The 24,881-nt window shown below is 38.1% G+C and overlaps 2 protein-coding genes across 8 annotated transcripts in view; one reads left to right on the top strand and one right to left on the bottom strand.

Moving 5' to 3' along the window:
* Positions 1 to 7,058, bottom strand: part of LOC108051922 (titin homolog) — a 34,712-nt gene extending 27,654 nt beyond the window's left edge. Inside the window, exon 1 of one of the 2 annotated variants that reach the window (XM_017134211.2) lies at positions 7,012 to 7,058. The gene's annotated coding sequence lies outside the window, so the exon portion shown is untranslated. Of the gene's footprint in view, positions 1 to 6,982 lie in introns of both variants that reach the window. The other variant, XM_017134212.2, reaches the window with a different exon arrangement.
* Positions 7,059 to 10,398: 3,340 nt separating this feature from the next.
* The window catches only part of LOC108051943 (feline leukemia virus subgroup C receptor-related protein 2), a 23,802-nt gene continuing 9,319 nt past the window's right edge, over positions 10,399 to 24,881 (top strand). Inside the window, exons 1-3 of one of the 6 annotated variants that reach the window (XM_017134254.2) lie at positions 10,399 to 10,514; positions 10,658 to 10,747; positions 21,678 to 22,028. In XM_017134254.2, coding sequence (XP_016989743.1) covers positions 21,884 to 22,028 — 145 coding nt within the window. In that variant the 5' untranslated portion in view covers positions 10,399 to 10,514; positions 10,658 to 10,747; positions 21,678 to 21,883. Of the gene's footprint in view, positions 10,515 to 10,657; positions 10,748 to 17,623; positions 17,644 to 17,679; positions 17,764 to 18,022; positions 18,213 to 21,677; positions 22,029 to 24,822; positions 24,849 to 24,881 lie in introns of those variants that run through there. The other 5 variants (XM_017134256.2, XM_017134255.2, XM_044460308.1 and 2 more) reach the window with 5 other exon arrangements.

Below are 24,881 nucleotides of genomic sequence, written 5' to 3'. Positions count from 1 at the left end.
AACGTAGCTTTTACTAACGGTTCACACTCTCTTCCCGGCCAGTTTTAATAGCCCTGCCACACACATGGATCCGCACACATGTCCACCTATGTACATACATATATATATATATATCCATATAGTGGAGCCGCAGGGCGCAGCCGCAACTGCCGATTCATTGGGAAATTAGTCAAAGCAATTCCACGCCAATGATGCGTCGCTCGGAGTTTCTTTTTGTGGTGAACTGAGCTGCCTCCCCCTTTGCCCCTTTGAACAACAATCTGCTTAAATGAACGGAAGTCGGAGTCGAAGCAATGTAGACGCCAGTCGCTGGTTAATATTGTTTACCGATGCTGCCCGATTGGTTTTGGTTATCTTAGTTTTCTCATTTTTCTCGCTATTACTTGCTTACTTTTGTTCGTTTTCAATTTACGGGTGAAATGGTTGTTATTTCGGTTTTTTCGTTTGTAAAAGTTGTTTTCACAGCAATGGCTAACAAGAAAATATTGAATAAAAAAATGTAAAGCACACATGCAGAAAATCAATGGCAACAATTGGAAACCAGCGGAAGTGCAACCTGTAGCAATTTCTCACAGTCGGGGGTTGTTTCACTGTTCGATTCCAAATGCAAGCCGACTACAGTGGTTAATCCAAAGATTGAACACTAACTCTATTTTCAATTGATATAACAGTAATGCGTTCCTGATTACGCACTGTGGTTTTGATAACTTCATCTGTTTTCGACTTAAATGGCTTTAAAAATACTAAGTTTAAAAATATTTGATAAGCTATCATCAGCTTTTTAAATAGTTCACTTTATTACTAGAACACTTCTTAGTCAGTAGCAACAAATGTTACTCAGAAATTATTATTATTATTTATTAACACTCATTTCACTCATTTAATTTTTTCTATATTGTTTTAGTCATGTAAATTGTATTGCTATTTTTTCATTTTAAACTTAATTTTTTTTATAGACAAATTTATTATTGTATAGAAAGCAATACAATTATTCCACAACTGTTTGATTATGCAGTGCTAATTAGAACAAATTGAATTTTTAATTGTATAAAAAAGTTTTGTTTGTATAAGGATTATTTTGAAGCTCAAGTTCATATTATACCATAACATTTTAATTTTGGAATTCAAAATTATGATCTATGTAAATTATAGTATACATTTTTATACCCTTGCAGAGGGTATTATAATTTTGGTCAAAAGTGTGCAACGCAGTGAAGGAGACATCTCCGACCCTATAAAGTATATGTCGGAGAGCTGGTACATGTTCTCTGTAGGTCAGTGTGTGTTCGCTTAAGTGCATTTCCTAGAACGTCATTAAAAGTAGGCGACGCATAGGCGGGACATATTTTGGAACTTTGGATTGTAAATGCGCAGTTAAAGGGAAAGAAGCATAGTAGCGGAAATTGAGTGTCTGCTACTGAGTGAGGTCTGATCGTATGTCGCGAACTGAGTGAGAACAGAGGCAGGAGCAAAGAAGGAATTGATAAAATTGAGCTCTGCGTTCTCGGAGGTCAGTTCGATTTGCGGCATAGAGACGAGCAGAACTTGCTGAGCTTTGAAAATTAAATAAAAATGAATCCGTTACCAAACGAGCCCCCGATATCAGAAGTGGGATCGGCTGAGCCTAGAGTTCAAGATTCAAACCAGATCCTCGCAGCTCTTGAAGCACAGAACCGGAGTCTAATGGACATTATCAAATCCATGCAGAATCCAAGGCCGGTAGCAGATGCAAAGCCTGTACATGTTGCTTTGCCGAAAGCGTTCTGACTGTGCGGGAGCAGGCATATTGGAGTGAAAGGATCGCATTATACGATGTTTTAAGTGCAACGAACTGGGGCATTACGCTAATTCATGTCCTAAAATCCGGACCAGCGGAAATGAGAAGATTTTCGAGAAGCGTGTGGACATTTGCACTGTTTCCCCGCCCAAGGGAATAATAAATGTATCCGGTGAGTCAATTCCATTTTGCTTCGACTCAGGAGCTGAATGTTCGTTGGTAAAGGAAAGCGTTGCAGACAAGTTTAAAGGAAAGCGACTAAACAATATTGTGAAACTAAATGGCATCTGTAACGACTCTATCTATAGTACAATGCAAATCCTTTCTAATATAAATATTGAACAGTATTGCGTAGAAACTTTATTGCATGTTGTAATGGACAAATACCTAAATTACGATGTTTTGATTGGTCGCGAAATATTAAGCCAGGGCTTTAGTGTAGCAATAGACGCTGAAAAATTTAGTATTTACAAAACTAAAAGAGTGAATGTCGTAAATTTTGCCAATTATAAAAACCTTGTAGATTCCGATGGCGACTTGAGTAACTCCGATAAGATGGCCTTGAAAAATATTCTGGAACGTTATTCTGATTGGTTTATAGAGGGAATACCAAAGACTCGGTTAACAACAGGGCACTTGGAAATTAGGTTAATAGATCTACAAAAGACAGTGCAGCGCCGGCCATATAGACTTAGCGAAGATGAGAAAGTGCATGTACGTTCTAAAATCGATGAGCTCCTTAAATCTAATATTATTCGTCCCAGCTGTTCACCTTTCGCTAGTCCTATGATGCTCGTTAAAAAAAAAAATGGCAGTGATCGTCTTTGTGTAGATTACCGTGCTTTGAATGAGAACACAGTCTCAGACAAGTATCCTTTGCCTTTGATTTCTGATCAGATTGCTAGGCTGCGTGGGGCAAGTTATTTCTCATGTCTCGATATGGCCAGCGGCTTCTACCAAATACCGGTACATCCAGATTCAATTGAGCGCACCGCTTTTGTCACCCCCGAGGGTCAATATGAATTTTTGACTATGCCGTTTGGTTTAAAAAACGCTCCGTCCGTGTTTCAGCGCGCTGTTATTGCAGCATTGGGAAGTCTTGCTTACACTTACGCCATCGTTTACATCGATGATGTTTTGATTGTGGCCGAAACTAAGGATGAAGCCTTAGATCGATTGGAGATTGTACTAGAAACTTTGAGCAAGGCTGGGTTTTCATTCAATGTAACTAAGTGTTCCTTTCTTAAAACTAGGATAGAATATCTGGGGTTTGAAGTGAGCAAAGGACAGATTCGCCCTAATCCACGCAAAATTCAAGCGCTGACAGAATTGCCACCCCCAAAAACGGTTACGCAATTAAGACAATTTATAGGGCTAGCATCTTACTTTCGGCAGTTTGTGCCAAAATTTTCTGAGACTTTAAAAACACTGTATTCGCTCACTTCAAAGAAAAATTCAGATTTCGTTTGGATGTTAGAGCATGAAAGAATTCGCTCGAAAATAATATCCGTTTTAACCCAGGAGCCTGTGCTAACCATATTCGACCCTCAACATTCGATTGAACTTCATACAGATGCCAGCGCAATTGGCTATGGTGCCATTTTGCTTCATAGAATCGACAAAAAGCCTCATGTTGTTGAATATTTCAGTAAATGCACGTCACCTGCTGAATCAAAATACCACTCATATGAGCTTGAGACTTTGGCAGTCGTCAACGCCATTAAACATTTTCGTCATTATTTACAGGGGCGTAAATTTGTTGTATTTACAGATTGCAATTCGCTAAAAGCTAGTCGAACAAAATCGGACCTTTCACCAAGGGTGCATCGATGGTGGGCTTTTCTACAGTCGTTTGATTTTGACATTCAGTACACGAAAGGTGAAAGAATGGCACACGTAGATTTTTTATCAAGGTATCCGATGATTAAAGAATGCAAGAGCGTAGAGAAAATTGTTGAAAAGCGGATTGAATTGACTGAGGTAACTGACAATTTGATAGTTTCTGAGCAACAACGGGACCCTGAAATAGCAGATTTATTAGCTAAGCTTTAAAATAACGAATTGACGGAAAATTTAGATAAAACATATAAATTGAGAATAGGCGTTTTACATCGAAAAATACAAAGGAACGGCAAAAACAAGTGTTTACCTGTAATACCTAGAGCATTTAGATCGGCAGTGATTAATCACGTCCACGAATCTATTATGCATTTAGGTTGGGAAAAAACCTTGGATAAAGTATATGGGTTTTATTGGTTTAAAAATATGTCGAAGTACGTTCGAAGGTTTGTCGAAAACTCAATTACCTGTAATCTAGCCAAGCCACCGGTTGGGAAAATTCAGGTGGAATTACTTCCGATTAATAAGGTCGAAATTCCGTGGCACACAGTGCACATTGATATTACTGCAAAGTTGAGTGGAAAGAACGACCTAAAGGAGTATGTAATTGTTTTGGTGGATGCGTTCACAAAATTTGTTTATTTTCATCATACCCTAAATATTGACACAGAATGTTCTATTAAAGCCCTTAAAGCCGTCGTGTGTTTGTTTGGTGTGGCTACTCGAATTATAGCGGATCAGGGCCGTAACTTTGCCAGCTCAGGATTTCGTGATTTTTGTTCTTCCCAAAAAAAATTGAGCTTCACTTAATTGCAACGGGCGCGAGTAGGGCAAATGGCCAGGTTGAACGTATTATGAGCACACTTAAAAGTATGTTGACCGCTGTCGAAACAAGTCAGAGATCGTGGCAAGATGCATTGGCTGAAGTACAGTTGGCAATGAATTCCACAGCTAATCGAGTCACCAAGGTCAGTCCATTAGAAATGCTTATCGGTAGGGAAGCTAGACCTTTCGGCCTATTGCCAATAGGTGAAGAAGAGGATAATTTAATTAATAGAGAATCCGTAAGAAAACAAGCTAAGGAGAATATGGAAGTTAATGCTCGTTACGACAAACGTAGATTTGATAAGAACAAAGCAAAAATAATTAAATTTAACGTTGGAGACCATGTATTGTTGAGAAAGGAAGAGCGACACCAGACAAAACTTGACCCAAAACATAAAGGTCCGTTTGAAATCATTGAGTTACTAGATGAGTAAGAGAACATATAAGAGAACATATAAGTATGCGCATGAATTTTTGAGAGCATAGCCGAATAGGCAAATAAGTGAAGAAGTTGATGAAGAATTCGACGACTCAAAAGGAGCTGAGTCTGATTCCCAAGTGGGAAATGAAGATATGGATGGCACTGTAGGTGCTTTGGAATCCCAAGAGGGGATTTAATGACCGCACCATAACAGATGGACATGTTATGGCGGGGGTCAGTGGTGACCGCACCATAGCAGAAGGACTTGCTATGGCGGGGGTCGGTAATTTGGTGTGAATGAAAATGCACAAGTTGATAAAGTTCATAAGTTAGTATGAATTGTTAAATATGGTTAAGAAATAAAAGTAATGTAAAGAATGTTATCAAGAAACTACACTAATGTTATTGTAATGTGTTAAAGGAACTACACAAATGTTAAAAAGTGTTAAAGGAACTACACTAATGTTATATAGTAAGATGTGTTAAAGGAATTACACAATTGTTAAAATGTGCCAAAGGAAATGCACAAATGTTTTATTTTACAAAAAGAGAATAATGTTATTAAAGAATAACTAAATGAATTAATGAGATTATGTTTAATTGAAGAAATGTTAATGAAATGTTTTAAAGAATAAAAATGAATAACAACTGACGTGTGAACATGGAGTGATTTAATGATAGCACACGAGGACGTGTGATTTGTCAGGAAGGCCGTGTCGGAGAGCTGGTACATGTTCTCTGTAGGTCAGTGTGTGTTCGCTTAAGTGCATTTCCTAGAACGTCATTAAAAGTAGGCGACGCATAGGCGGGACATATTTTGGAACTTTGGATTGTAAATGCGCAGTTAAAGGGAAAGAAGCATAGTAGCGGAAATTGAGTGTCTGCTACTGAGTGAGGTCTGATCGTATGTCGCGAACTGAGTGAGAACAGAGGCAGGAGCAAAAAAGGAATTGATAAAATTGAGCTCTGCGTTCTCGGAGGTCAGTTCGATTTGCGGCATAGAGACGAGCAGAACTTGCTGAGCTTTGAAAATTAAATAAAAATGAGTCCGTTACCAAACGAGCCCCCGATATATATATATTCTTGATCAGGATCACCTCCTGAGTTGATATAGCCATGTCCGTCTGTCCGTCTGTCCGTCTGTCCGTCTGTCCGTCTGTCCGTCTGTCTGTCCGTCTGTCTGTCCGTCTGTCTGTTTCTACGCGAACTAGTCTCTCAGTTTTAAAGATATCGAATTGAAACTTTGCACACACCCTTCTTTCCTTTGCACGCAGTATATAAGTCGGAACGGCCGGGATCGGCCGACTATATCCTATAGCTGCCATATAACTGATTGATCGGAAATGCCATAACTCTGCTGTTTGTTAAGTTAGGAAGTTGGAATTTTATATGGGTTTTATATTTGGCCAATCAATCCGACCTACCAAATTTCATAAGGATCGGCCGACTATATCCTATAGCTGCCATATAACTGAACGATTGGAAATGCCATAACTTTGGTGTTTTTAAAGTTAGGAAGTTGGGATTTTTTATGAGTATTAAGATTGCATCATATGAATAATTTTGGAGAATATAATTTACAGAATATTCTGCAAGGGTATATCAACTTCGGCTCCGCCCGAAGTTAGCTTTTCTTTCTTGTTTAATATTATTTTCTTTATTGGTTCCCTCCTTGGATCTTGTACTGTGTCGGCAATGTTTTTTGTTTTCGGCTGACATTGACACCTGTTCACCTGTCCACCCGGTCACCTGGTCACCCCTTTGGGCCCTTTCCACTGCCATTTATTCTTTCCGTTTTTCGTTAGTCGCTTTTTGTTTTTTTGTCATTTGCTTTGCGCATGAGTCGCATGTTTAGCTGCTGTTGTTGTTGCTGTCACTTTGGGCATATCGCACGCTCCAGTGACCCATTATATATATAGTGTCTATATAGTGGCAGGAGGTGCAGGGCTCGGGCTCTCACAAACACAATCGCACCGCACTTTAAAGCACTAAAATGTTTCGGTTCTGGGACAAGGCTCAGAGGGCTGCCCTTCGAGGTCCCGCTTCAACGGTTCGAGGTTCGGGGTTCGAGGTTCGAGATTCGAGGTTCACTTATCGCCCGAGGCTCGTAAAGATCGTACAGCTAGAGTGCATAGTGTATACTCCGTACCCTCCGATTTCGAGCGCCACTCCGTTTGTGCAGAAGGTTGAAACGCGAATGAGCTGAGAGCCACAAACTTTGAGCTGCGAGTCTGGCTTACCGAAGTTGCTTTAGCTTTACCGTTTGTTGTCGGTTCTCTCTGTTCGGTACTCACATTCTCTCTGGCCATATCTCTGCCTTGCTCTCTGTATTGTTGCTGCTCAACAGCTGTCACAAAAATTTAGCGGCAAACTTTTGTTCTGTCCTCTTTGCCAGCCAGCCTTCTTCCACATTTCGCATCAGCTTTTGGGGGTAGAACTTGTTTTTCGGGAGGGGGATGGATAAACGGGTTCCGATTTCAAGTTCGACTCGGGTCTAGGGCATGGAAAGTGCGATTCTGCGGAGGGAATGCACTTTTAACCCAGCGGGTTTTCTGATTCACCAGTTTTGCGTTAGTCAACATATTCAATTTGTTTCTAACATTTCTTGTACAACGAAGTTTAAAAAAAAAGATCTTGAAAACCAAAAAATAGTTACTAATTTTCACTTGAATAAAAATACAACAATGCATTAATCGACAGACTTATATCGTTTAATACCATATATCATACCTTAATTTTATATGTAATTTGTCATCAATTTTACCCAAACAAAAATAATTAACACTCTAAAACTGACTTTTTATTGTTGACTTCTTTATATTAGTTATTTATTCGTTCTGCTACTCTACTTTTCATTGTTTTTGTGTTGACTTTAATGAGTCTTAATTAAGAAAGGATTCAAAATAACACAGTCCAAGCCATATCTAATCATTCAAATATGTTCATCACTGTTGCAATATTAAAGTTCTAAATATTAATACAAATTATTCAGATTATAATTGATTACTGATTTTCCAAACCTTCAAAAAAATTTGTTTACACTTCAATTTGTTAGGTAAAAGGTGTTTGCTCGTAAACAGATCTATCTCTTAGGTATCTAGTGGGTTAATCATTTGCATTGCGTCCAATTGTTGTCTAAAGTACTTAACTTTTTCTTGCCTGCTTTCTTTCTGCCTGTTTTTTCTTCAGCTCTGCTCTTTCTCTCACTCCTTCTTCCTGCCAGCCTTTTCGCCCGCTAAAACTTTTCCACTTAACGCGACGTGTGCTAAAACGTTAATTTGTATGCATAGGGAAGCAATTGAAGATGGGGAGATTGCAAGAAAGAGAGGCAGTGACAGCCGCAGAAAGAGACAGCGGCAGAAGAAAGAGGGGGACCGAGACTGACCACTGGAGATGGAGATTCGGTTACACAAGTTCAGTTAGAAGGAAGTCCCGCGAAAGTAGACAGACAGCTATAAATAGTTTATGGTTCGGCCAGCCGATTCAGGCAGTACCCTACCCTTGGGGCATACGGAGAGCGAAAGATGTGGAAAGCGGGCTGTGAATGGTTTATGTTTGTTGCCTCGCTTTGACCCAACTCGGTATCGGTACTTGTACTTGGCTCTGCGTGGAGTAGGAAGCGTTTAACTACCTTTGAAAGACATTTGATACATGGGCAAGTCGACATTTGTGGAGTTTATTTTTGTCTGCGTTTTCTTTTAGTTTTATGTGTTTCTCGTCGACACTCCTGCTACGCCATCCAAAGCAGCACATTGCACCTGACACACTCACCCGAGATGGAGGCACAACCAGAGACACACTGAGAAAAATAGTTCTAAGCTCGGAAAGTTGAGAGAGAATTCAGTTTCCCAAAATGCCTATCAAAGAATTTTTTGGTGAAACCATTAATTATTTTAGTATACTTGTTAAAATCGCTTAGGCTGATATGTCACAATCAATTTATATTATAAATATAAAAGATAGAAAATGGCTATTTCCAGAACTGCTGTCAAATAAAATATCGTACAAAGAAAAACAAACAACATTTTCAGTATATTTATAATAGAAGATGATTGAGAAATATTGAACAATGAAACTTTTTTCTCAGTGTATAACAAAATAATATGATGCTAGCATACTGTAAGTATTTAGCTTCAGCATTTTGTTCAGCACTTTTAGTTCACACATTTGGTCGCACTCTTTTAGTTCTGCTATTGATACGCCAGCGAGAACAGGAAGGAGAAGCACATGGGGCATTACCAAGATGACTTTCCGTTCTGCTCAACGTTCACATAAAAATTCCTCGCCATCATCCCGAGAGATAAAATGCGCAGAACCCCTGGAAACAGTTAAGATAATCATCAATGAATGCGCGAATGGGTGAATGAGTGAGTGGGGAAGAGGTGTGTCAGCCACCTCGCATGCCATTGTTAATATCCCGTGGATTCGGTTGTTTATGGTCGAAATGTGGGACCGATCTCCCATATCAAAGAAGTTTATTCAGTGGCCAATTCGCTGGCGCTGCGATCGGTGAAAGCATTTCATCAACAACCACCAACCACTTTCGTTGGCGAGGTCCAGTGGATTAATTCGTTTGCATCAATCAAATGCTGGAAGGTAGTTTTATGATTTTATGCAAATTGGCAAAATTTCGAGGCCTGAGAAGTAGGTTTACAGAATCAATTTGGGAATCATTTTAATTGTATTTTGATATTGAATTAAAAAAATTAAGGCCAATAGACAAAAATTAGCTTGCAAATTCCAATTAATTTATGAGGTCGAATATGTAGGGCACGATTTAGCGTTTTCGCCGCAAACCGAGTTTTGAATTATTATTAATTTCTCTATTGCCTTAATTATTGTTTTACACGTTACCATAACTACAAATGTAAAAGTATCTAGATACTTATTCTTTTTAAGTAAAAGAAGCTTCAATGCTTATTGAACCGATTGAATTTTCATTAACATGATCATGATGACATGTTTTTACTCACATTTTACACACTTTAAAATAAAACCAATAGTAAAGTAGTGAAATGGTATATTTATTTTTTTCAACATTTATCAAAGCCTGCTTACAGATTAAGTATACGCATAAAGTACTTATCCAAAGATTACAACGAAATAAATTCTCAAAAGCTTCCTAAACTTATGAGAACCTCTGGTATAAATCTTTATGAAAGTCTGATATCAACAAGTGGCTAATTTAAATTCAAGCCACCAAACGCGAGTCACCCTATTTTCGCGGCAACCAATGACGGAAAACATAGCACACTTTCAGGCTGCTGCATTAACTATTCCTTTACTATGTGAGGTCTTTTAATTGTAAATTTAATTAAATTATTTCCCAAAATTACCGCTAAAAATTAATTATGTTTCGGTTGGCTGCCTGCAACCGCTCCTTGTTTGTACCTGCGCAGTGGAAAGTCCAGAGAGCAGCCAGCATCCACATCCAAATCCACAGCATCCTCGCCAGCTGATTACCGCGAGTGGATCGCAAGCGCCTTTCGTATAAAAGGGACCGAGGCAATAGGATTCCAGTAGTCCTGTTCAGCGATTCCTCCCCAAAGTGTTGGCTCTTAGAGAAGCAAAACCAGAGGCAGCAGCAGCAGCAGAGTCCGCAGAAAAGGAGGGAACTTTTTGCAGTGCAGAGCAAATATTTAAAGTGCCCAAGTACGTGTTGGGCTTAGCCCAAAGCGAAAGCGAGTTGACAGTGCCGTGAATTATACAAGTTTCCTTGCCCCTTCTAATAAATTAATTCCGTTTCGCTCTTTTGTTCCATTCACAAAACGCACACAATAAAAACGCTTTTGCAGCTACAACGCTATCGCATTTTAGCGCGCCAACCGAAGATATCCGGCTATATCCTGCATCCTGCCAGGGAAGAGTGAAGGACGCGGCAAAGGGTAAGTAGCGAAGCAAGCGCATTCATCTCATTTGATTGCAATTAAAAGAAATTGCTGTAATTGCGAGTTGAGTGAGTGAATTGACGAGTGTGGCGCCCGAGCAGGGACCCTTCCGTTGAAGGATTCCCTTTGCTTCGCTGAGGTCTGGGGCATCAACAAGCTGCCACAAGAACTGAAGCGCTCAAGAGGCGCGAACGTGTCAAAGAGAGATGGGGCCAACGGAAATAAAAACAAATGTGAACGAAACTAAAATCCATAAATTGATTTTTCCGCCTGCAAAAACCGAGTGGAACAACAGACGGTAGTGTTGCCCAGATCCGGGTCCAGGTGTCTTCACATTTTTATATGTTTCGTGTTGCCCTAGCTAAAGAAAAAAAAACAGGCGATGCCAAAGCCAAAGCCAAGTCAACCCCAGTAGCAGAGCTAGACAATTGCAAAACACAGACGCAGGGGCATCATCTGCCGCCCTTAACCCCTGTTCCCACTCTTAACCCCCTGTCCAAAGCTCGACCAAAGATGTGCGAGAGCAGCAGCCATGAATGCCGTGCCACACCACCGTGTCGGTGTGTACTGGTGTGTTGGTGTGCTGGTGTGTTGGTGTCTGGCCCGCAGCACTTTTCAATGTGTGCCACTGCCTCCCCGTCTGTGTGGATTCGAGCTTGTGACGTAATGTTTGGAGGTTTTTGAACTGAAGCACTCTCAGACGAGCGCAGCACAGGCACACCGAAGCCCCAGATCCAATGCGATGACTGCTTAAGCTCATTACGGTTTTAGCTTTAATAGGCACTTTGCCCAGGGCCATCTATTCTCACCTTTAATCAGGCAGGATACTTAGTAAACTGGTTGGCATTCACAGCTAAAATTTCAGGTGGTGTTTTGTTTATGGCATCCCTCTAAACTCTTTCTCGACCTAAAATAAATTTAGTAACGGATTGTAAAATGTCGTAGCTTAACCTCATCATACAAGTCATAAACTAGAGCAGCTGTATTGAAAATTTTCAGCCCCATCAGACAGGATTTCAAGTAAACTGTATTTACAACCATATTAATTAATAAATTCTAAACTTATCCGCAAGTCATAAATAATATTCCTTTATTTAGTTAATTTTTATTACTTTGCCAACTTAAACAAAAAGTTTCTCCATAAATTACTTTTACTTTACTTGGGGGGTTAAAGAAAAGTAGCCACTTGGATAGTTTTAAGCAAAGCACTAGGTTTCGTTCCCCATGGTGTTGCCCTTTAAAAGTCGGTTTAGTTACCAATGTTTGACCATTAAATACTCGAACCTTCTTTCCCTCAAAAATGTTTGTACATTGACCGAAAATAAATTATATACAAGTTATATTCTCACCATAAATCATAAAGGATATTAAGTGAACTTATTCGCAATTAAATTAATAATTAAATTTTAGGTCGGAACTAAGACGGGTCGACTATTTTTAAATCATTTCGTTATCTAATTAATTTTTAATACTTTACCAACTTAAACAAAAAGTTTCTATAAATTACTTTTACTTTCCTTTAGGGGATAAAGTTGGATAGTTTTAGGCAAAGCACTATGTTTCTTTCCCCATGGTGTTGCTCTTTAATAGACGGTTTAGTAAAATGTTTGACTATTAAATATTCTGTTCTTCAAAAGTGTTACTACATAGGAAAAAACTAAAATATGGAAGGGGCTATTCGAAACTTGAAAAAACTTCCTTTGCGGGTGCTTATAAAAGTTATGTATGCTCCTTTTCGAGTAATAATTATTCAATTATTTATATATTCCTTCAATTTGTGAAAGATATTATATAATGTGTAGTGCTCTTCAAAAATCATTATCAAAATCCTTGCACATCTACCCAGAAAGATGTTTCTGAAAACCAAAAGTCATGAATATGCCAAAGCTCATTTCCCAAGTTTAGACAAACATGTTTAAACTCCAGCTTTAACAGTATGGAAGGCAAAACAACTCGTCCGTCTACTTCCAGACATAACAAATTGCATTTATCACTTGCCTCAGCCAACTGTAAACTATTTATCGTATAGGTCAATTGCCACCTTTCAAGGATTTGCCTCAAAATAGATGTACAAGAGGGGGGGCGACCGCTTTCGACACGTAATTGAGTGCTCTAGTGCTGCGCCACAACCGAAGACATGCAACTTTAATGTGCAATAGACCGCTGAGGAAAATTATTGATTTGGGTCAGGCAAAAGTAGGCCACTTCCTGGTGGGCAGCACAAATGAATGCTAAAGTCGCCACTAGACCACAGAATGCACTTTTGTGCACTCGAGCTGGGTTAATTATGACAAACTGGAGACATTCGCCCGGCGCAATTAAACCCCTTTGTTGCCAGCCATTTGTCAGGGGGTTAGGTTAGCCATCCACCCCCCAATCCTTGGCTTGGAAAAACTAAATCCGACCTTGTCCACCTCCTCGGGGCAGCCGATAAATAAGAGTCCACCGAAAACTAACGAGCGATACATAAATAACCCAGAAAAAACAGCGGAGGAACTAGGGGACTGCATTAAATGCCAACTGCATGGTGAGAAATGAGCCAAAGTGGAAGGCGGACAGAACAAAAAGTGAAACGCCAGTGACTGCCAGTGAAGTTAATTACAAATGTCCAATTAGGAAACTGACAAGGCCGGGGTGTCCAGGAACGGAAGCCGTCTTTGATGCAATTAAAAACGCATCTGGCCGCAGAAAGCCGAACAAAACTGCACACTAATCGTAGATACCAGGCGAAAATTGCATAATTGCGGCCGAAACTGCAGGCGCCCTTGTTCCTAGCCATTTTAAAATGGACCGCAGCATGTGGCCGAGGCATAAAAAAAGGGTACAAGAACTGCTCCAGCTGCTGCGGCCAAAACTTTTTCCCTGATAATAGCGAATTCGCAATGCGCTGGGAAGTATGCTACACATTTTCGGTACTCTGCGGCCCACGGCAAAAGCTCGTCGCCTAATATTCCATTCGCTTTGTGTTTTAGAACTTGGGCAATAAAATACAATTTATGGTAATTTATCTAGCTTACCCGTAAGCCCCGTCGTCAATGGCACAAATTTTTTAATTAATAAATAAATGTAGCGGAAATTATATCGCAGTTAGGCGGTTGAATGTCGGTGGTATGTGGGCCTGTGACGTATAATTACGCGATTTGCCGGGGATTAAGAAGGGCCTGACAAATGCTGCGCCTGCCCCACTAAGGACGCATTAATGAGCCTCCCGACGGTGAGCCCCTGAATGAGGCATCCACACAAAGAGCCGGGATACCACTTATCCCTCAAAGCGCAAACACAAATACAAAACCAGTCGAGCATCACCAAGTCATTAATATTCCCTTAAATAAAAAAATAAAGTGGCATTAAACAAAATACATTTTGTGAAATTTAAAGAAACAGAGATTAAGTAAAAAAGGGCTTGATTTATGGATAATTTATTTTCTTAATAAGAGCTCAGACAAAAGCATAAATTCGTTTTTGGAACAGAAAGAAAAATGTAAAAATTAGGTGCAAAAAAAATTCAAAATATTTCTCTGTTTAAAGATGTGGTGAGAATTACATTAAGTTATTTATTTGAAAATCTGTTCACTTAAAATATCTACTTTTAATGCTTATAAACATTAAAAGTTGTGAATGCAAATTACTCTACCAAATAAATAGTAAGGCCAAAAAAGTTGACAATGATTTAAAATCTCTTGAGGTAGGAGTTTAAGTTTTCAAGGCCAAAGCTACAAAAAAATTAAATATTAAATACCTTAATAGGTGTTTTTAAATCACTCAAAGTTACAAAAAAAATCAAAAAATTGGAAAGATGCGTGTTTCACTTATACAAAATTTACTGTAGCTGCTTAGTATTGGCCGATGAATCTTCCTGCCACTTACGCTTCAAGGAAGCGTGAGAACGAATTTCTCTCAGGGATGGAGTCCCCTCCACTCCCTTGTTGATTATGATTTGGAGTTTCGCATTAGATGAGCTCGGCCACAAATGGCCCGAAGGTTTGGGGCGCATTTGCGTTCAAATTGGCTGCATAAATATTTCCCTTTCCCTAGGTCCTGTTGCCTAATTGGCGCGAGGATTGCGTTGGAATTTGCGATTCATTGTGTCCGCCGGCCACTTGTCAGCTACAAATTGCATTTCCAATTCAGCTGCCCGGCTAAAGTGAAATCAAGACAAAAGCTAGCGGAACTCGAATGCAATTGTTTTCAGCGTGGCGCATGAGAAATGTTGCAATCGGCCCTCGGGCGCTGCTTTGCACACTTCTCGAGTGCGCAAGGTGGGTGGGTGGAATAGTGGGTGGTTAGGGGGTGGGCCTTAAAAGGATTACGACTGGGTGGCCTAGCGAGAATCCATTAGTAGCGTATACAGTTGTTGATACCGCCAAAGAGCGTGGCTCGCATTCGCGCCTTCGTCAGCAACGAGGTGCATCTGGGTTTCCTATATCATCAGTTTTGTTGGTAATCTGCCAGCAGAATAACAGATTGACCTAAGCTTTGTGTAGAATTCAAATACCTTGTTGGCCCGGCTAAGCACAGCTATGTTTTCGCTTTTCATCCTTCTGTTCCCTGTCTTTGTATCCTTTGAATAATTCAAAGTACGTGCATGTTGGATTTCAGTATATTTCAAGGAATAAACTCAACTATGAAATTAGTTTTCGTAATCCGTAGCTTAAGATGAAGTTAATAACTTACATAGTGTTTTTTCATATCAGCAATTTATAAATTTCTAAGCAATCAACTTATTTTATTGCCTTAATATACAACTTCTAATAGTAGTTTAATAAATCACTGCTCTAATGTCTGATTTATATTCCACGATTAAAGGCTTAAAGTGATACACATTAGTATTCTAAGCTGATCATTTATTTAACTGGTTAGGGGGAAAATTCAGATCGTTAAGAATACTCGTAAAGCCTGAAGCACTGAGTCGTGACCACTCCACATGATGGGGAAAATCAGTGGAAATCATCCGATCAACGGGATTTACGGGGCCACAACACGGGTTGCTATCGGTTAATAATAGTAATTCTACACTAATACAGTAATCGGCCTAATGTCATGTTTAATTCTTATCAGCTCTTGAATTACGAGGTCATTATCGGAGAATGAGTTGTACAAACAGATGAAAGCCGCGCGAAATATTCGCATGGCTGAGTGACAAAGTACAAAACGGTGATAAGTCTGGAATCCGAGCAAGGCACTACTACACTGCGAACATTGCAGTAACAAAGACAAGAAAGAAATTAAACTTCAGCAGGTCGAAGCTATGAAAAAAAGCTATAAAATGTTCTTTTAAAAAATATATATTATTGTTTTTGGCCAAGAACGCTATGTTTAATTGTTCTCTTATTAAGAACATTAGTAAATAATTGAAGTCTAGGCTTAAAGACATCTTTATTGTTGTTTTTTTAACAAACCTATTCAAATTCGTATCAATATAAACTCTTCAAACCATTAAAGAATTAAGGTGTCACACATACTACTCATACAATTTTTGTTTTGTTTTGTTTAGGTATGAAGGAAAATGTTTTTAGTTTTATAAATAAAATGCATGTTATTATGTCATCCTAAAATAATCTTTATTAAACGGAACCAATTTACAAAATTACTCTTAAAATATATACATTTTTCGATTAAATTTATAATTAACTTTATTACTTTAGTGTCGCTAAAACTTCTTAAATAATACTTTGTGGGAGAGAAAACTATTTATATAATTATAGCTAAATGTATAAAAATAAATGGGGATACATTTTCGGCTCAGTGCATATTCCGATGTGGGCCACTCGAAACAAATGAAAGCACTTTCGCCCCACCCCCGCGTCCAGTCCCTGACCACCGTCTGGCCGTGTCTGTGCTGATATTTGCATTATAAATAATAAAACATAATAATTTGCCTTAATCGAATAATGACCCCCAGCCAGTGGCACTGCGATGGCGTCGCCACCACGCTGCGGGCACCGTCGGATCCGCCAGATCCGTCGTCTGGAATACGAAACCTGACCGGAGACCCCGACCAGGGAAGTGGAAGTTCCCGCAGGCAAATTATTCAATAAAAGCCACAAAAACAGCGGAATGAAAAATGTGAAAAGACCTGTCAGGGAAAAAAGGGACAGGGGAAAAGAGTGGGAATCCAGAAATACACGTGCTACGGTCGCTAAAAAAAAGGGGAGCAGCGGACAATGCTAAACAAATAACACAAAATTTAAAGTGGATAGCAAATGCAATTGTGTTAAAAGTACAGGGGAACAGCGGTGAAGTGAACTACATAAATCGGAGCATTACGAATTCGCGAATAAGTAATTAGTCCCAGCTATATACCCATGGAAGGTTAGTTTCTACTCGACTTTTGAACGAAGACTGTACAAATTTTAACTCGAAAACGACTTTTTTTGATCAAACTTTTTAAACAATTTTTTTTTTAATATATTTAATACATTGAAAATAATACAATTTTTTTTATTTAAAAATCCAAAAGGGAAGAGTTTTGTTCCTGTGCTTTAAAGGTAACACCTTATTTCAAGTTTAAAATAAGTGGTTTTGTCTTAGAGACTTTTATTTTGGTGTTCCCATTAACTTAGGTTACAATAAGTAGTTGCATGGCCTTACCCAATTTATTTTATTGCTTATATACATACCCAGAAATTTGTTAAAAAACCTTGCAAAGTGAATTAATACTTTTGAATACTAAATATAGAAATTTGAAACCAAATTTATGCCTTATATTTCTGAAGTATTTTCGGATTGGATTTATTTTTACCCTACAAGAAGTTCCACCGTATGCACAGTCAATGCGATGTATTTTAAAGTCCGGTTCAATCCCGCTGGAGCTCCCCATTCGCTGATTCACGACAGCTGGACTTGTTTCGGGGGCGATATCAGAAATGAGTGTCCGTGTGCCGAGCGCAGACGTACGTACATCGCCACAGTGCCCGCCAAAAGTCGGTTAACTCCTTGGCTTAAAATTTATTGCTCAAGTCTGGTAAACGTGTTTCAATATTTGTCACTCGATTCGGCGATTGTGATAATGTGTAAGGAAAACAAAGGCGAACGATGACTATAGAATACCCTAAAACTGAAGAGCGGTACTTGTAAAACAATCAAATGTTAGTCAGTGGCAGTTAAACAGTTCATAATCATTTATCACACAGATTTTTAATCGTGGGGCACTCGAAGTGAGTGTATTTGGGTTACTTTGTTGGCATCGCCGCCGCGGAATCAGCTGTTTGCAGCAATAACAAGTGAACGAGCCGAAAGCGTTTTGCAAATCAACATTGCTGTTTATGACGGAGAGTTGAGCGCTTTTCGAAATCAGTTTCAGTACCGCTTTGTCCGTTCGCGATTGCGTGCTCCGTAGGTCTGTCTTCTCTCCGGCGGCTCAGCACTGCCTTCATCAGCTGTTCGCGGTACCCAGTACTCCCACTAGTACTCCGTACTACTTAGCCGCAGAAGAACGTGCCAAGAAAGAGTGCCAAAGTTGGTAAGAGCGACGGGTTCGAGAAGCGAGGTCCGACCCACCGTAAACCCCTCTTTTTCGGCCGCGAGTATTGGCCCCGTGTAAATCCCCATCAAAAATGTACGTGCGTGTTATTGGCTGAAAGTCAATTTCCGATGCCAGCCAGCCAGTTTGGGAAGTTATTTACGTTGGTTCAAAGCCGCTGTGTGTGTAACTGCACTGAGGAAAAGAAACAAAGAACTCCCCCAACGAGTTGTGTTAAAAATAAACATCAATCCAAAAATAAAACAAAATCAGTGTGGATCGAAGATTTTATTTCAGTATTTAATAGTACAATAGTACAACGAAGTGTCCAAACGATAAGAAAACAACATTCGCATTAAAAATGAGAAAAAAACATGATTCAAGTGAGCTGCACTTTAGTAATTGTTCTATAACAATGCCAAACATTTGGAAAATAGTGAGAGTCTCCTGGCCCTATCAAATAATAATATTAATAAATAACAAGAAAGGAAAGCTAACTTCGGGCGGAGCCGAAGTTGATATACCCTTGCAGAATATTCTATAAATTATATTCTCCAAAATTATTCATATGATGCATTCTTAATACTTAAAAAAAGTCCCAACTTCCTAACTTTAAAAACAACAAAGTTATGTCATTTCCAATCGTTCAGTTATATGGCAGCTATAAGATATAGTCGGCCGATCCTTATGAAATATGGTAGGTCGGATTGATTAACCAAATATAAAATCCATAGAAGATCCCAGCCTCCTAACTTTACAAACACCAATGTTATGGCATTTCCGATCAATCAGTTATATGGCAGCTATAAGATATAGTCGGCCGATCCTTATGAAATTTGGTAGGTCGGATTGATTAACCAAATATAAAATCCATAGAAGATCCCAGCCTCCTAACTTTACAAACACCAATGTTATGGCATTTCCGATCAATCAGTTATATGGCAGCTATAGGATATAGTCGTCCGATCCTTATGAAATTTGGGAGGTCGGATTTATTAGCCAAAAATAAAACCCATAGAAAATCCCAACTTCCTAACTTTAAAAACACCAAAGATATGGCATTTCCGATCGTTCAGTTATATGGCAGCTATATGATATAGTGGCCCGATCCGGCTCGTTCCGACTTATATACTACCTGCAATAGAAAGACAACTTTTGGGAAAGTTTCAAGCAGATAGCTTTAAAACTGAGGGACTAGTTTGCGTAGAAACGGACGGACAGACGGACAGACGGACAGACGGACAGACGGACAGACGGACAGACGGACGGACAGACGGACGGACAGACGGACAGACGGACATGGCTAGATCGACTCTCCTGGTGATGCTGATCAAGAATATATATACTTTATAGGGTCGGAAATGTCTCCTTCACTGCGTTGCAAACTTTTGACTGAAATTATAATACCCTCTGCAAGGGTATAATCTGCAAGGGTATAAAAATGTTCAGCAAAGCACCAAAGTATAAAAAGAAGACGAGATCAGTAAAAATAAATGAATGCAGTATTTAAAATATATTAATAAGGTTTAGTAACCTTGACTAATTCTGTGTAATATTGCAAACAAAACAAATGAACATAAAGATTTAAAAGTTCTTAGAAAAGAAATGCCCAATAGAAATAATGAGCCTTTTTTTAATCCTTACGTAAAAATGTAAATAGCTTAAACTAATATATTTTAAACTTTACAGCGGTAAAAAGTGCATTTAATATGTTTTGGTCATCTATTATTTTATTTAAAAATGAATTTTAAATTGTAATTTTCAAATAAAAAAAATAATTTCTCAATGTCAAGTTCTTTTCAATAAATTAACTAATAGATTATTTTTAAATTAGTGATTACATATTTCTCAGTGTAGTGGGTGTCTGGAATCCGTCTTATCGGCAATACCTGCTTCATTTACGAGTATTTATCTTGGCGAAGACCCACCTCCCACCGATTGTGTTGGGCAACCAGCAACTATGACGCTAATCTTGAGTGTTCCTAAGAAATAAAAACAATACAAGTTCTTGCGATTCATTGCGATTCGAAATGCTTGAGAAAATCCACCACATCGGTGTCTTCGAAAGCCGGCAATTATCTCTGTTCGATGAACGGCCTCCGATTGTGCGAAACTGAATCTAAATGGGGGAATCTGCATTTGTGCGAATTTAATGAGTCAAATTGATTTAAATGCAGTGATTAACGATTTCAAATTCAATTGGTTGGCATTTGTTATCAGCGTTGAACGAGCGATCTAATTAGCAGATATGGAAATGTGGAAAAACTGTTTGCAAAACAAAAACAGTTTCATCTCGCTGAGACTAATGACATTAAGCCATTGGCAGAAAATACGTTCGCACGTGCCAAATGAGGCGGAGGAAACTATCAGCGAAAATAAAAGCCGAAAATAGTGACCCAAATGCAAATCGGAATCCGAACCGGAATCCGGCATTCCAATTTGCCAATCCACTCAATTTATTTGGCGGCAGAGTCAGCCAAAGTCAGTCAACTGTCGCTGATTGCATTTTCCCAAAGCCCCAAGTCAAAGCCAATGCTAAAGCTAAAGCTAAAGCCAAAGCTGAAAGCTGAAGCTAAAAATCTAAAAATGTAAAAATCGGGGTTCCAAAACCCAGAGGCAGAGCAACAAGTGGCCGTGAGGGTGAATTTCGTGCTTAAATTTGATTCAATTTCAATGGCTTTATTAAAGCAAATTGCAATGTCACAACAACAGCGGCAGATGGAAATTCGCGTGTAATCGCCCCAGTCAACAAGCTAATTAAGGCGTATTAATATCGGGCTTTACGTTTGCTTGGTTTACCCAAAACCACAGCATTTCGGTGGAAGCTGAAATCAGATCAGGCACAAAAAGCTAATGGGAAGGGGTCAACCATTATTTTTAGTGCCCGCTGTTGAAGGGTATATTGTATAAGTTATAGCTCTTTTTGCTCGTTTGTTTAACTAACAGCTGTTTAAAAACAAGTTTTACCTATTATAATCAGATTGGGCACAAAAACTTTACGAGAGTAGGACAATTTTAGTGATTTATGGCAAATTTTTATTCAGTAGTTGATAATAAATATTAATTATATACTAATTTATAGTTGTGTTTGCCCATTTGTCTTATTATAAACTGGCTAACAAGCAATTTCGCATTTTAGGCAAATGTTTAAAGTAGAACATTACAACTCGTGACCAAGTGTAACTGAAACGAATTTTTATCAGAGTTTTAACAATGTTTAGCCAGCTGTTTTGAATTAAACAACATATTTGTGAAATTTAAGCTACTTCAGGGTCAACAGACAATAACCTCATTAGTATTATTATAATTGTCATAATCCACAAACGTCTTTCAATAGTAAGCCATGACAACAACGTATATACATATTCGTGGTTAGCTTAAGCTCGTAATTAAACAGGGGCATTAAATGTACTTAAATTTATTGCCTGCTTTTATGCTGATTTCTGCTATTTCGTTTACTTGCAGAACTCATTTCGAAAATCAGCTTTAAGCAAGTACGACTACCCTCAGTTATTCTGATTGTTGAGGAGAAGAACAGAGAGCAAACCACCACAGAAATTTAACCAACACCACCGATCACGGCAATCGCTGCCACAGCACAACCGCCCAAAATTTACACCAGTCCCCGCCGCAAGTAGCGCGACCTCCAACCACCCACCACCACCCACTGGATGGATCTGAAGCACGGCGCCAGTGGTGCTGCCGAGAACAGCGAGACCTTCGTAGCCACCAGCAAGTCCACAGACATGATCACGCCCAAGGAGAAGGAGGGCAAGGCGGCCAAGGCGTCGGGCGGCCCAAACGCTCCAGCCGAAGGTAATTAAGTAACTATGTATTTATATTTTATATCGATAAATAGTTTAACAAACAATAGGGTCCTCGTAATTTAAGCAATATACTAAAAACTTTTTAATTTATAATATACCTATTCCAATTTAGGCATAAAGATTTCTTCATTATATTAGGGACTTTAATAAAATATTTTTTTCTTTCAATGTCAAACCACTTTTACTATTAAAAAAGGCAACACTATTGTTTCTTTTATGTGAACTAAGTGCAAAAACATAAGACGTTAAATATGTTTATTTATGGGTAGTATTCTTATCACAACAGTTTCATCTTCAGTGTTTAAGCCCCAGGCACGTGTCAGAAATATATATCATATTAGCTGACCCAAGCTGATATGATTAAAATGATTTTGATAGGAAAAATTATAGTTAAATAGTTGAGGTAGCAACTTAGTACTGATATTGCACGAAATAAGAATTCCTACCTACACCAAAAGAACCTCAAATAATAAGATAATAGTACCAATCTAAAGTGAGTGTCAATTCTCGTATGAGTTGGTCATATTAGTTTAAAAGTGCTATTTGATACATAGTATCAGCTATATAAAAAAAGTATAAAGTTGGTGGTCATATTTAAAAACCAGCTTAATTAAATGTAAATTAAATATGTTCACCTTAGTAACAATTTGAAACAAATTTTAGTTTTATTATTTAATATTTTCCTTTTTTTATAAGTGTATACATTGAAAAAATGTTGAGCTCAATAATGCGGATAGCCATTTAATCAAAATAGTTTAATCTCCATCGTTTTCGCAGCCCACTTTAAAACGTCGAAAAAAGGTTTTATTTTTCATTATATTGTGATTAAATAATTGATTTTAAAAAAACTGATATGACCAACACCAAGTAACAAAACTAGAAAGCTATCTTTGGCAAGCTAAAGTAACATAACCTAATATATAATAGCAACATGAATTTATGTGCCTTTTAAGCTAGTCACTTCTTACATCTTCATTGCAAAAGTCTTTAACAATTTTGTAAAGGCTGTCTATTTTTATCACAGCTGTATGAATATTTTCGATTAAAATCCATACCTAATACTCTGCATTCCGCAGTCTGCTCACTCATTTGAGACAATGTAGGAGCAATGTTTTACATATATTACCTGCATGGTTTGCATTTCATGCCACGTGTAGTTACCTTACCGCTCTGCGAGCACCTGCACTTTGCATGCCAGACATGAACGACCATTTTGGCTTAACTGCGCCTCAAGGTAGGCAATAGTATCGCTGTGTTTGTGATTGTGGTGTGGGTGTGTTTGGTTGTGGCAGTGTGTGTTAAAGGGTGTGCGCAGTGGAAAGCATTTGTATGCAGTGCAATTCGAGCACCACACGACCACACACAAATGCACTTTCCCAAAGCCTGCCAAAGCCACAGCCGCACATTCACTTAAATGAAAACCTACCTGCAAACACTGAAAAAAATAGGACACTTTAAATATATCTAAACTTGTTTAAATAACATTTTTCTTGTTGTTAAAATTATGAATAGATAATAGAAAGAATCATGTCTGAAAATAAAAATCTGTCGTAAAATATCAATATATTTTGAATATCTAGCTTTGATAACAATTTGTATTATTGAAACATCTTTTGTTGTTGTACTAAATCCATTTTATTGAAATATTTTAGTATCTATGCCACGTGATCTTATATTATTTAATCTACATTTTTTTCTGTGCACTGTAAACATATTCGTGGCCCTTGTTCTGGTATGTGTTTGTCCATACATGTGTTTTAACTGAAAAATACAAATAAAGAACGGCATCAAAGCGTTTTGTACTTTCAATGCCATGCAAGCCAAAAAGTTAGTGACGTCGCTTCTGAATTGTCACAAATTGGAACAAAAAAAATGGATGGATATAAATAGAACTAAAGCCCAAAGAGTACACACAACCCAATGCATGCAATATAGTCGAATGCGCTTAAATGAGCCATTTCATTCGAAATGTACACACCGTTTCGGTAACCTATTTCCACGGTTTTATTTGTTCAAAACTATTAATCATTAATATTTGCTAGTGATTCAGGGCACACAAATGGGTCGTTTGGGAAAACTAAAAGTACACTTAAATGAGAAAATAAAGAGAAATGTCACGAGTGCAATTATTTCATTTAAATGTAAAGCTTTTCACTTCATACAATGGCTTGTAATGTTATTTAAGGCCAATTAAGCTTAAAGAGAAAGAAAAGTATTTAAAAAACATTGCCGTTTTCGTTTTGTAATACACATCACTAACGAAACACATTACTATTACGTAATTCATTTATAAATTAATTTAAAAAGTTAAGATGACTACAGAGCTATTTTTTGAAAATAAATAAGCCGATTGTAAGATAGAACAACAAAAAAAAAATAATTGCAAAATAAATAAATTTAAAAAAATAGGAGATATGAAATCAAACATTAGGAAATTTTTAATTTTGTTTTGTTTAATTGTAGAAATATAAAAGTGAATTTTTCAGATGAGGATGGCCATACTAAATATATGGAAATTGTTTAGTTTTAATAAGTCATTGTTAACGTCGACAGAAATCAGAAAAATATATTTTACAGAAATAAAAGTTTCTAAGTTTTAGTACCATGTTATTATTCTGAATTAAGCAGTATGAATTTGTTTCACTTACATTTTGTCTGGTTTAAGATATTGTGTTTTTCTATTTTTCTTGCTATTTGTTGTGTTGTGTTTTGTTTTGTTTATTTTAATATTGTTTTCCTTCTCCTATTTTTTGTATTTGTTCTTCGGTTTTTTCAGAACTTCTTAAAAAATATTCTGGATTCCCTAGAGGTACAGTTAAGCAGGTAGTTTAACGAATAAAAT

This window comes from Drosophila rhopaloa, unplaced genomic scaffold, assembly GCF_018152115.1.
Source record: "Drosophila rhopaloa isolate 14029-0021.01 unplaced genomic scaffold, ASM1815211v1 contig_115, whole genome shotgun sequence".
Classification (NCBI taxonomy): Eukaryota; Metazoa; Arthropoda; class Insecta; order Diptera; family Drosophilidae; genus Drosophila; species Drosophila rhopaloa.
This window is presented reverse-complemented; position numbering and strand designations above follow the sequence as displayed.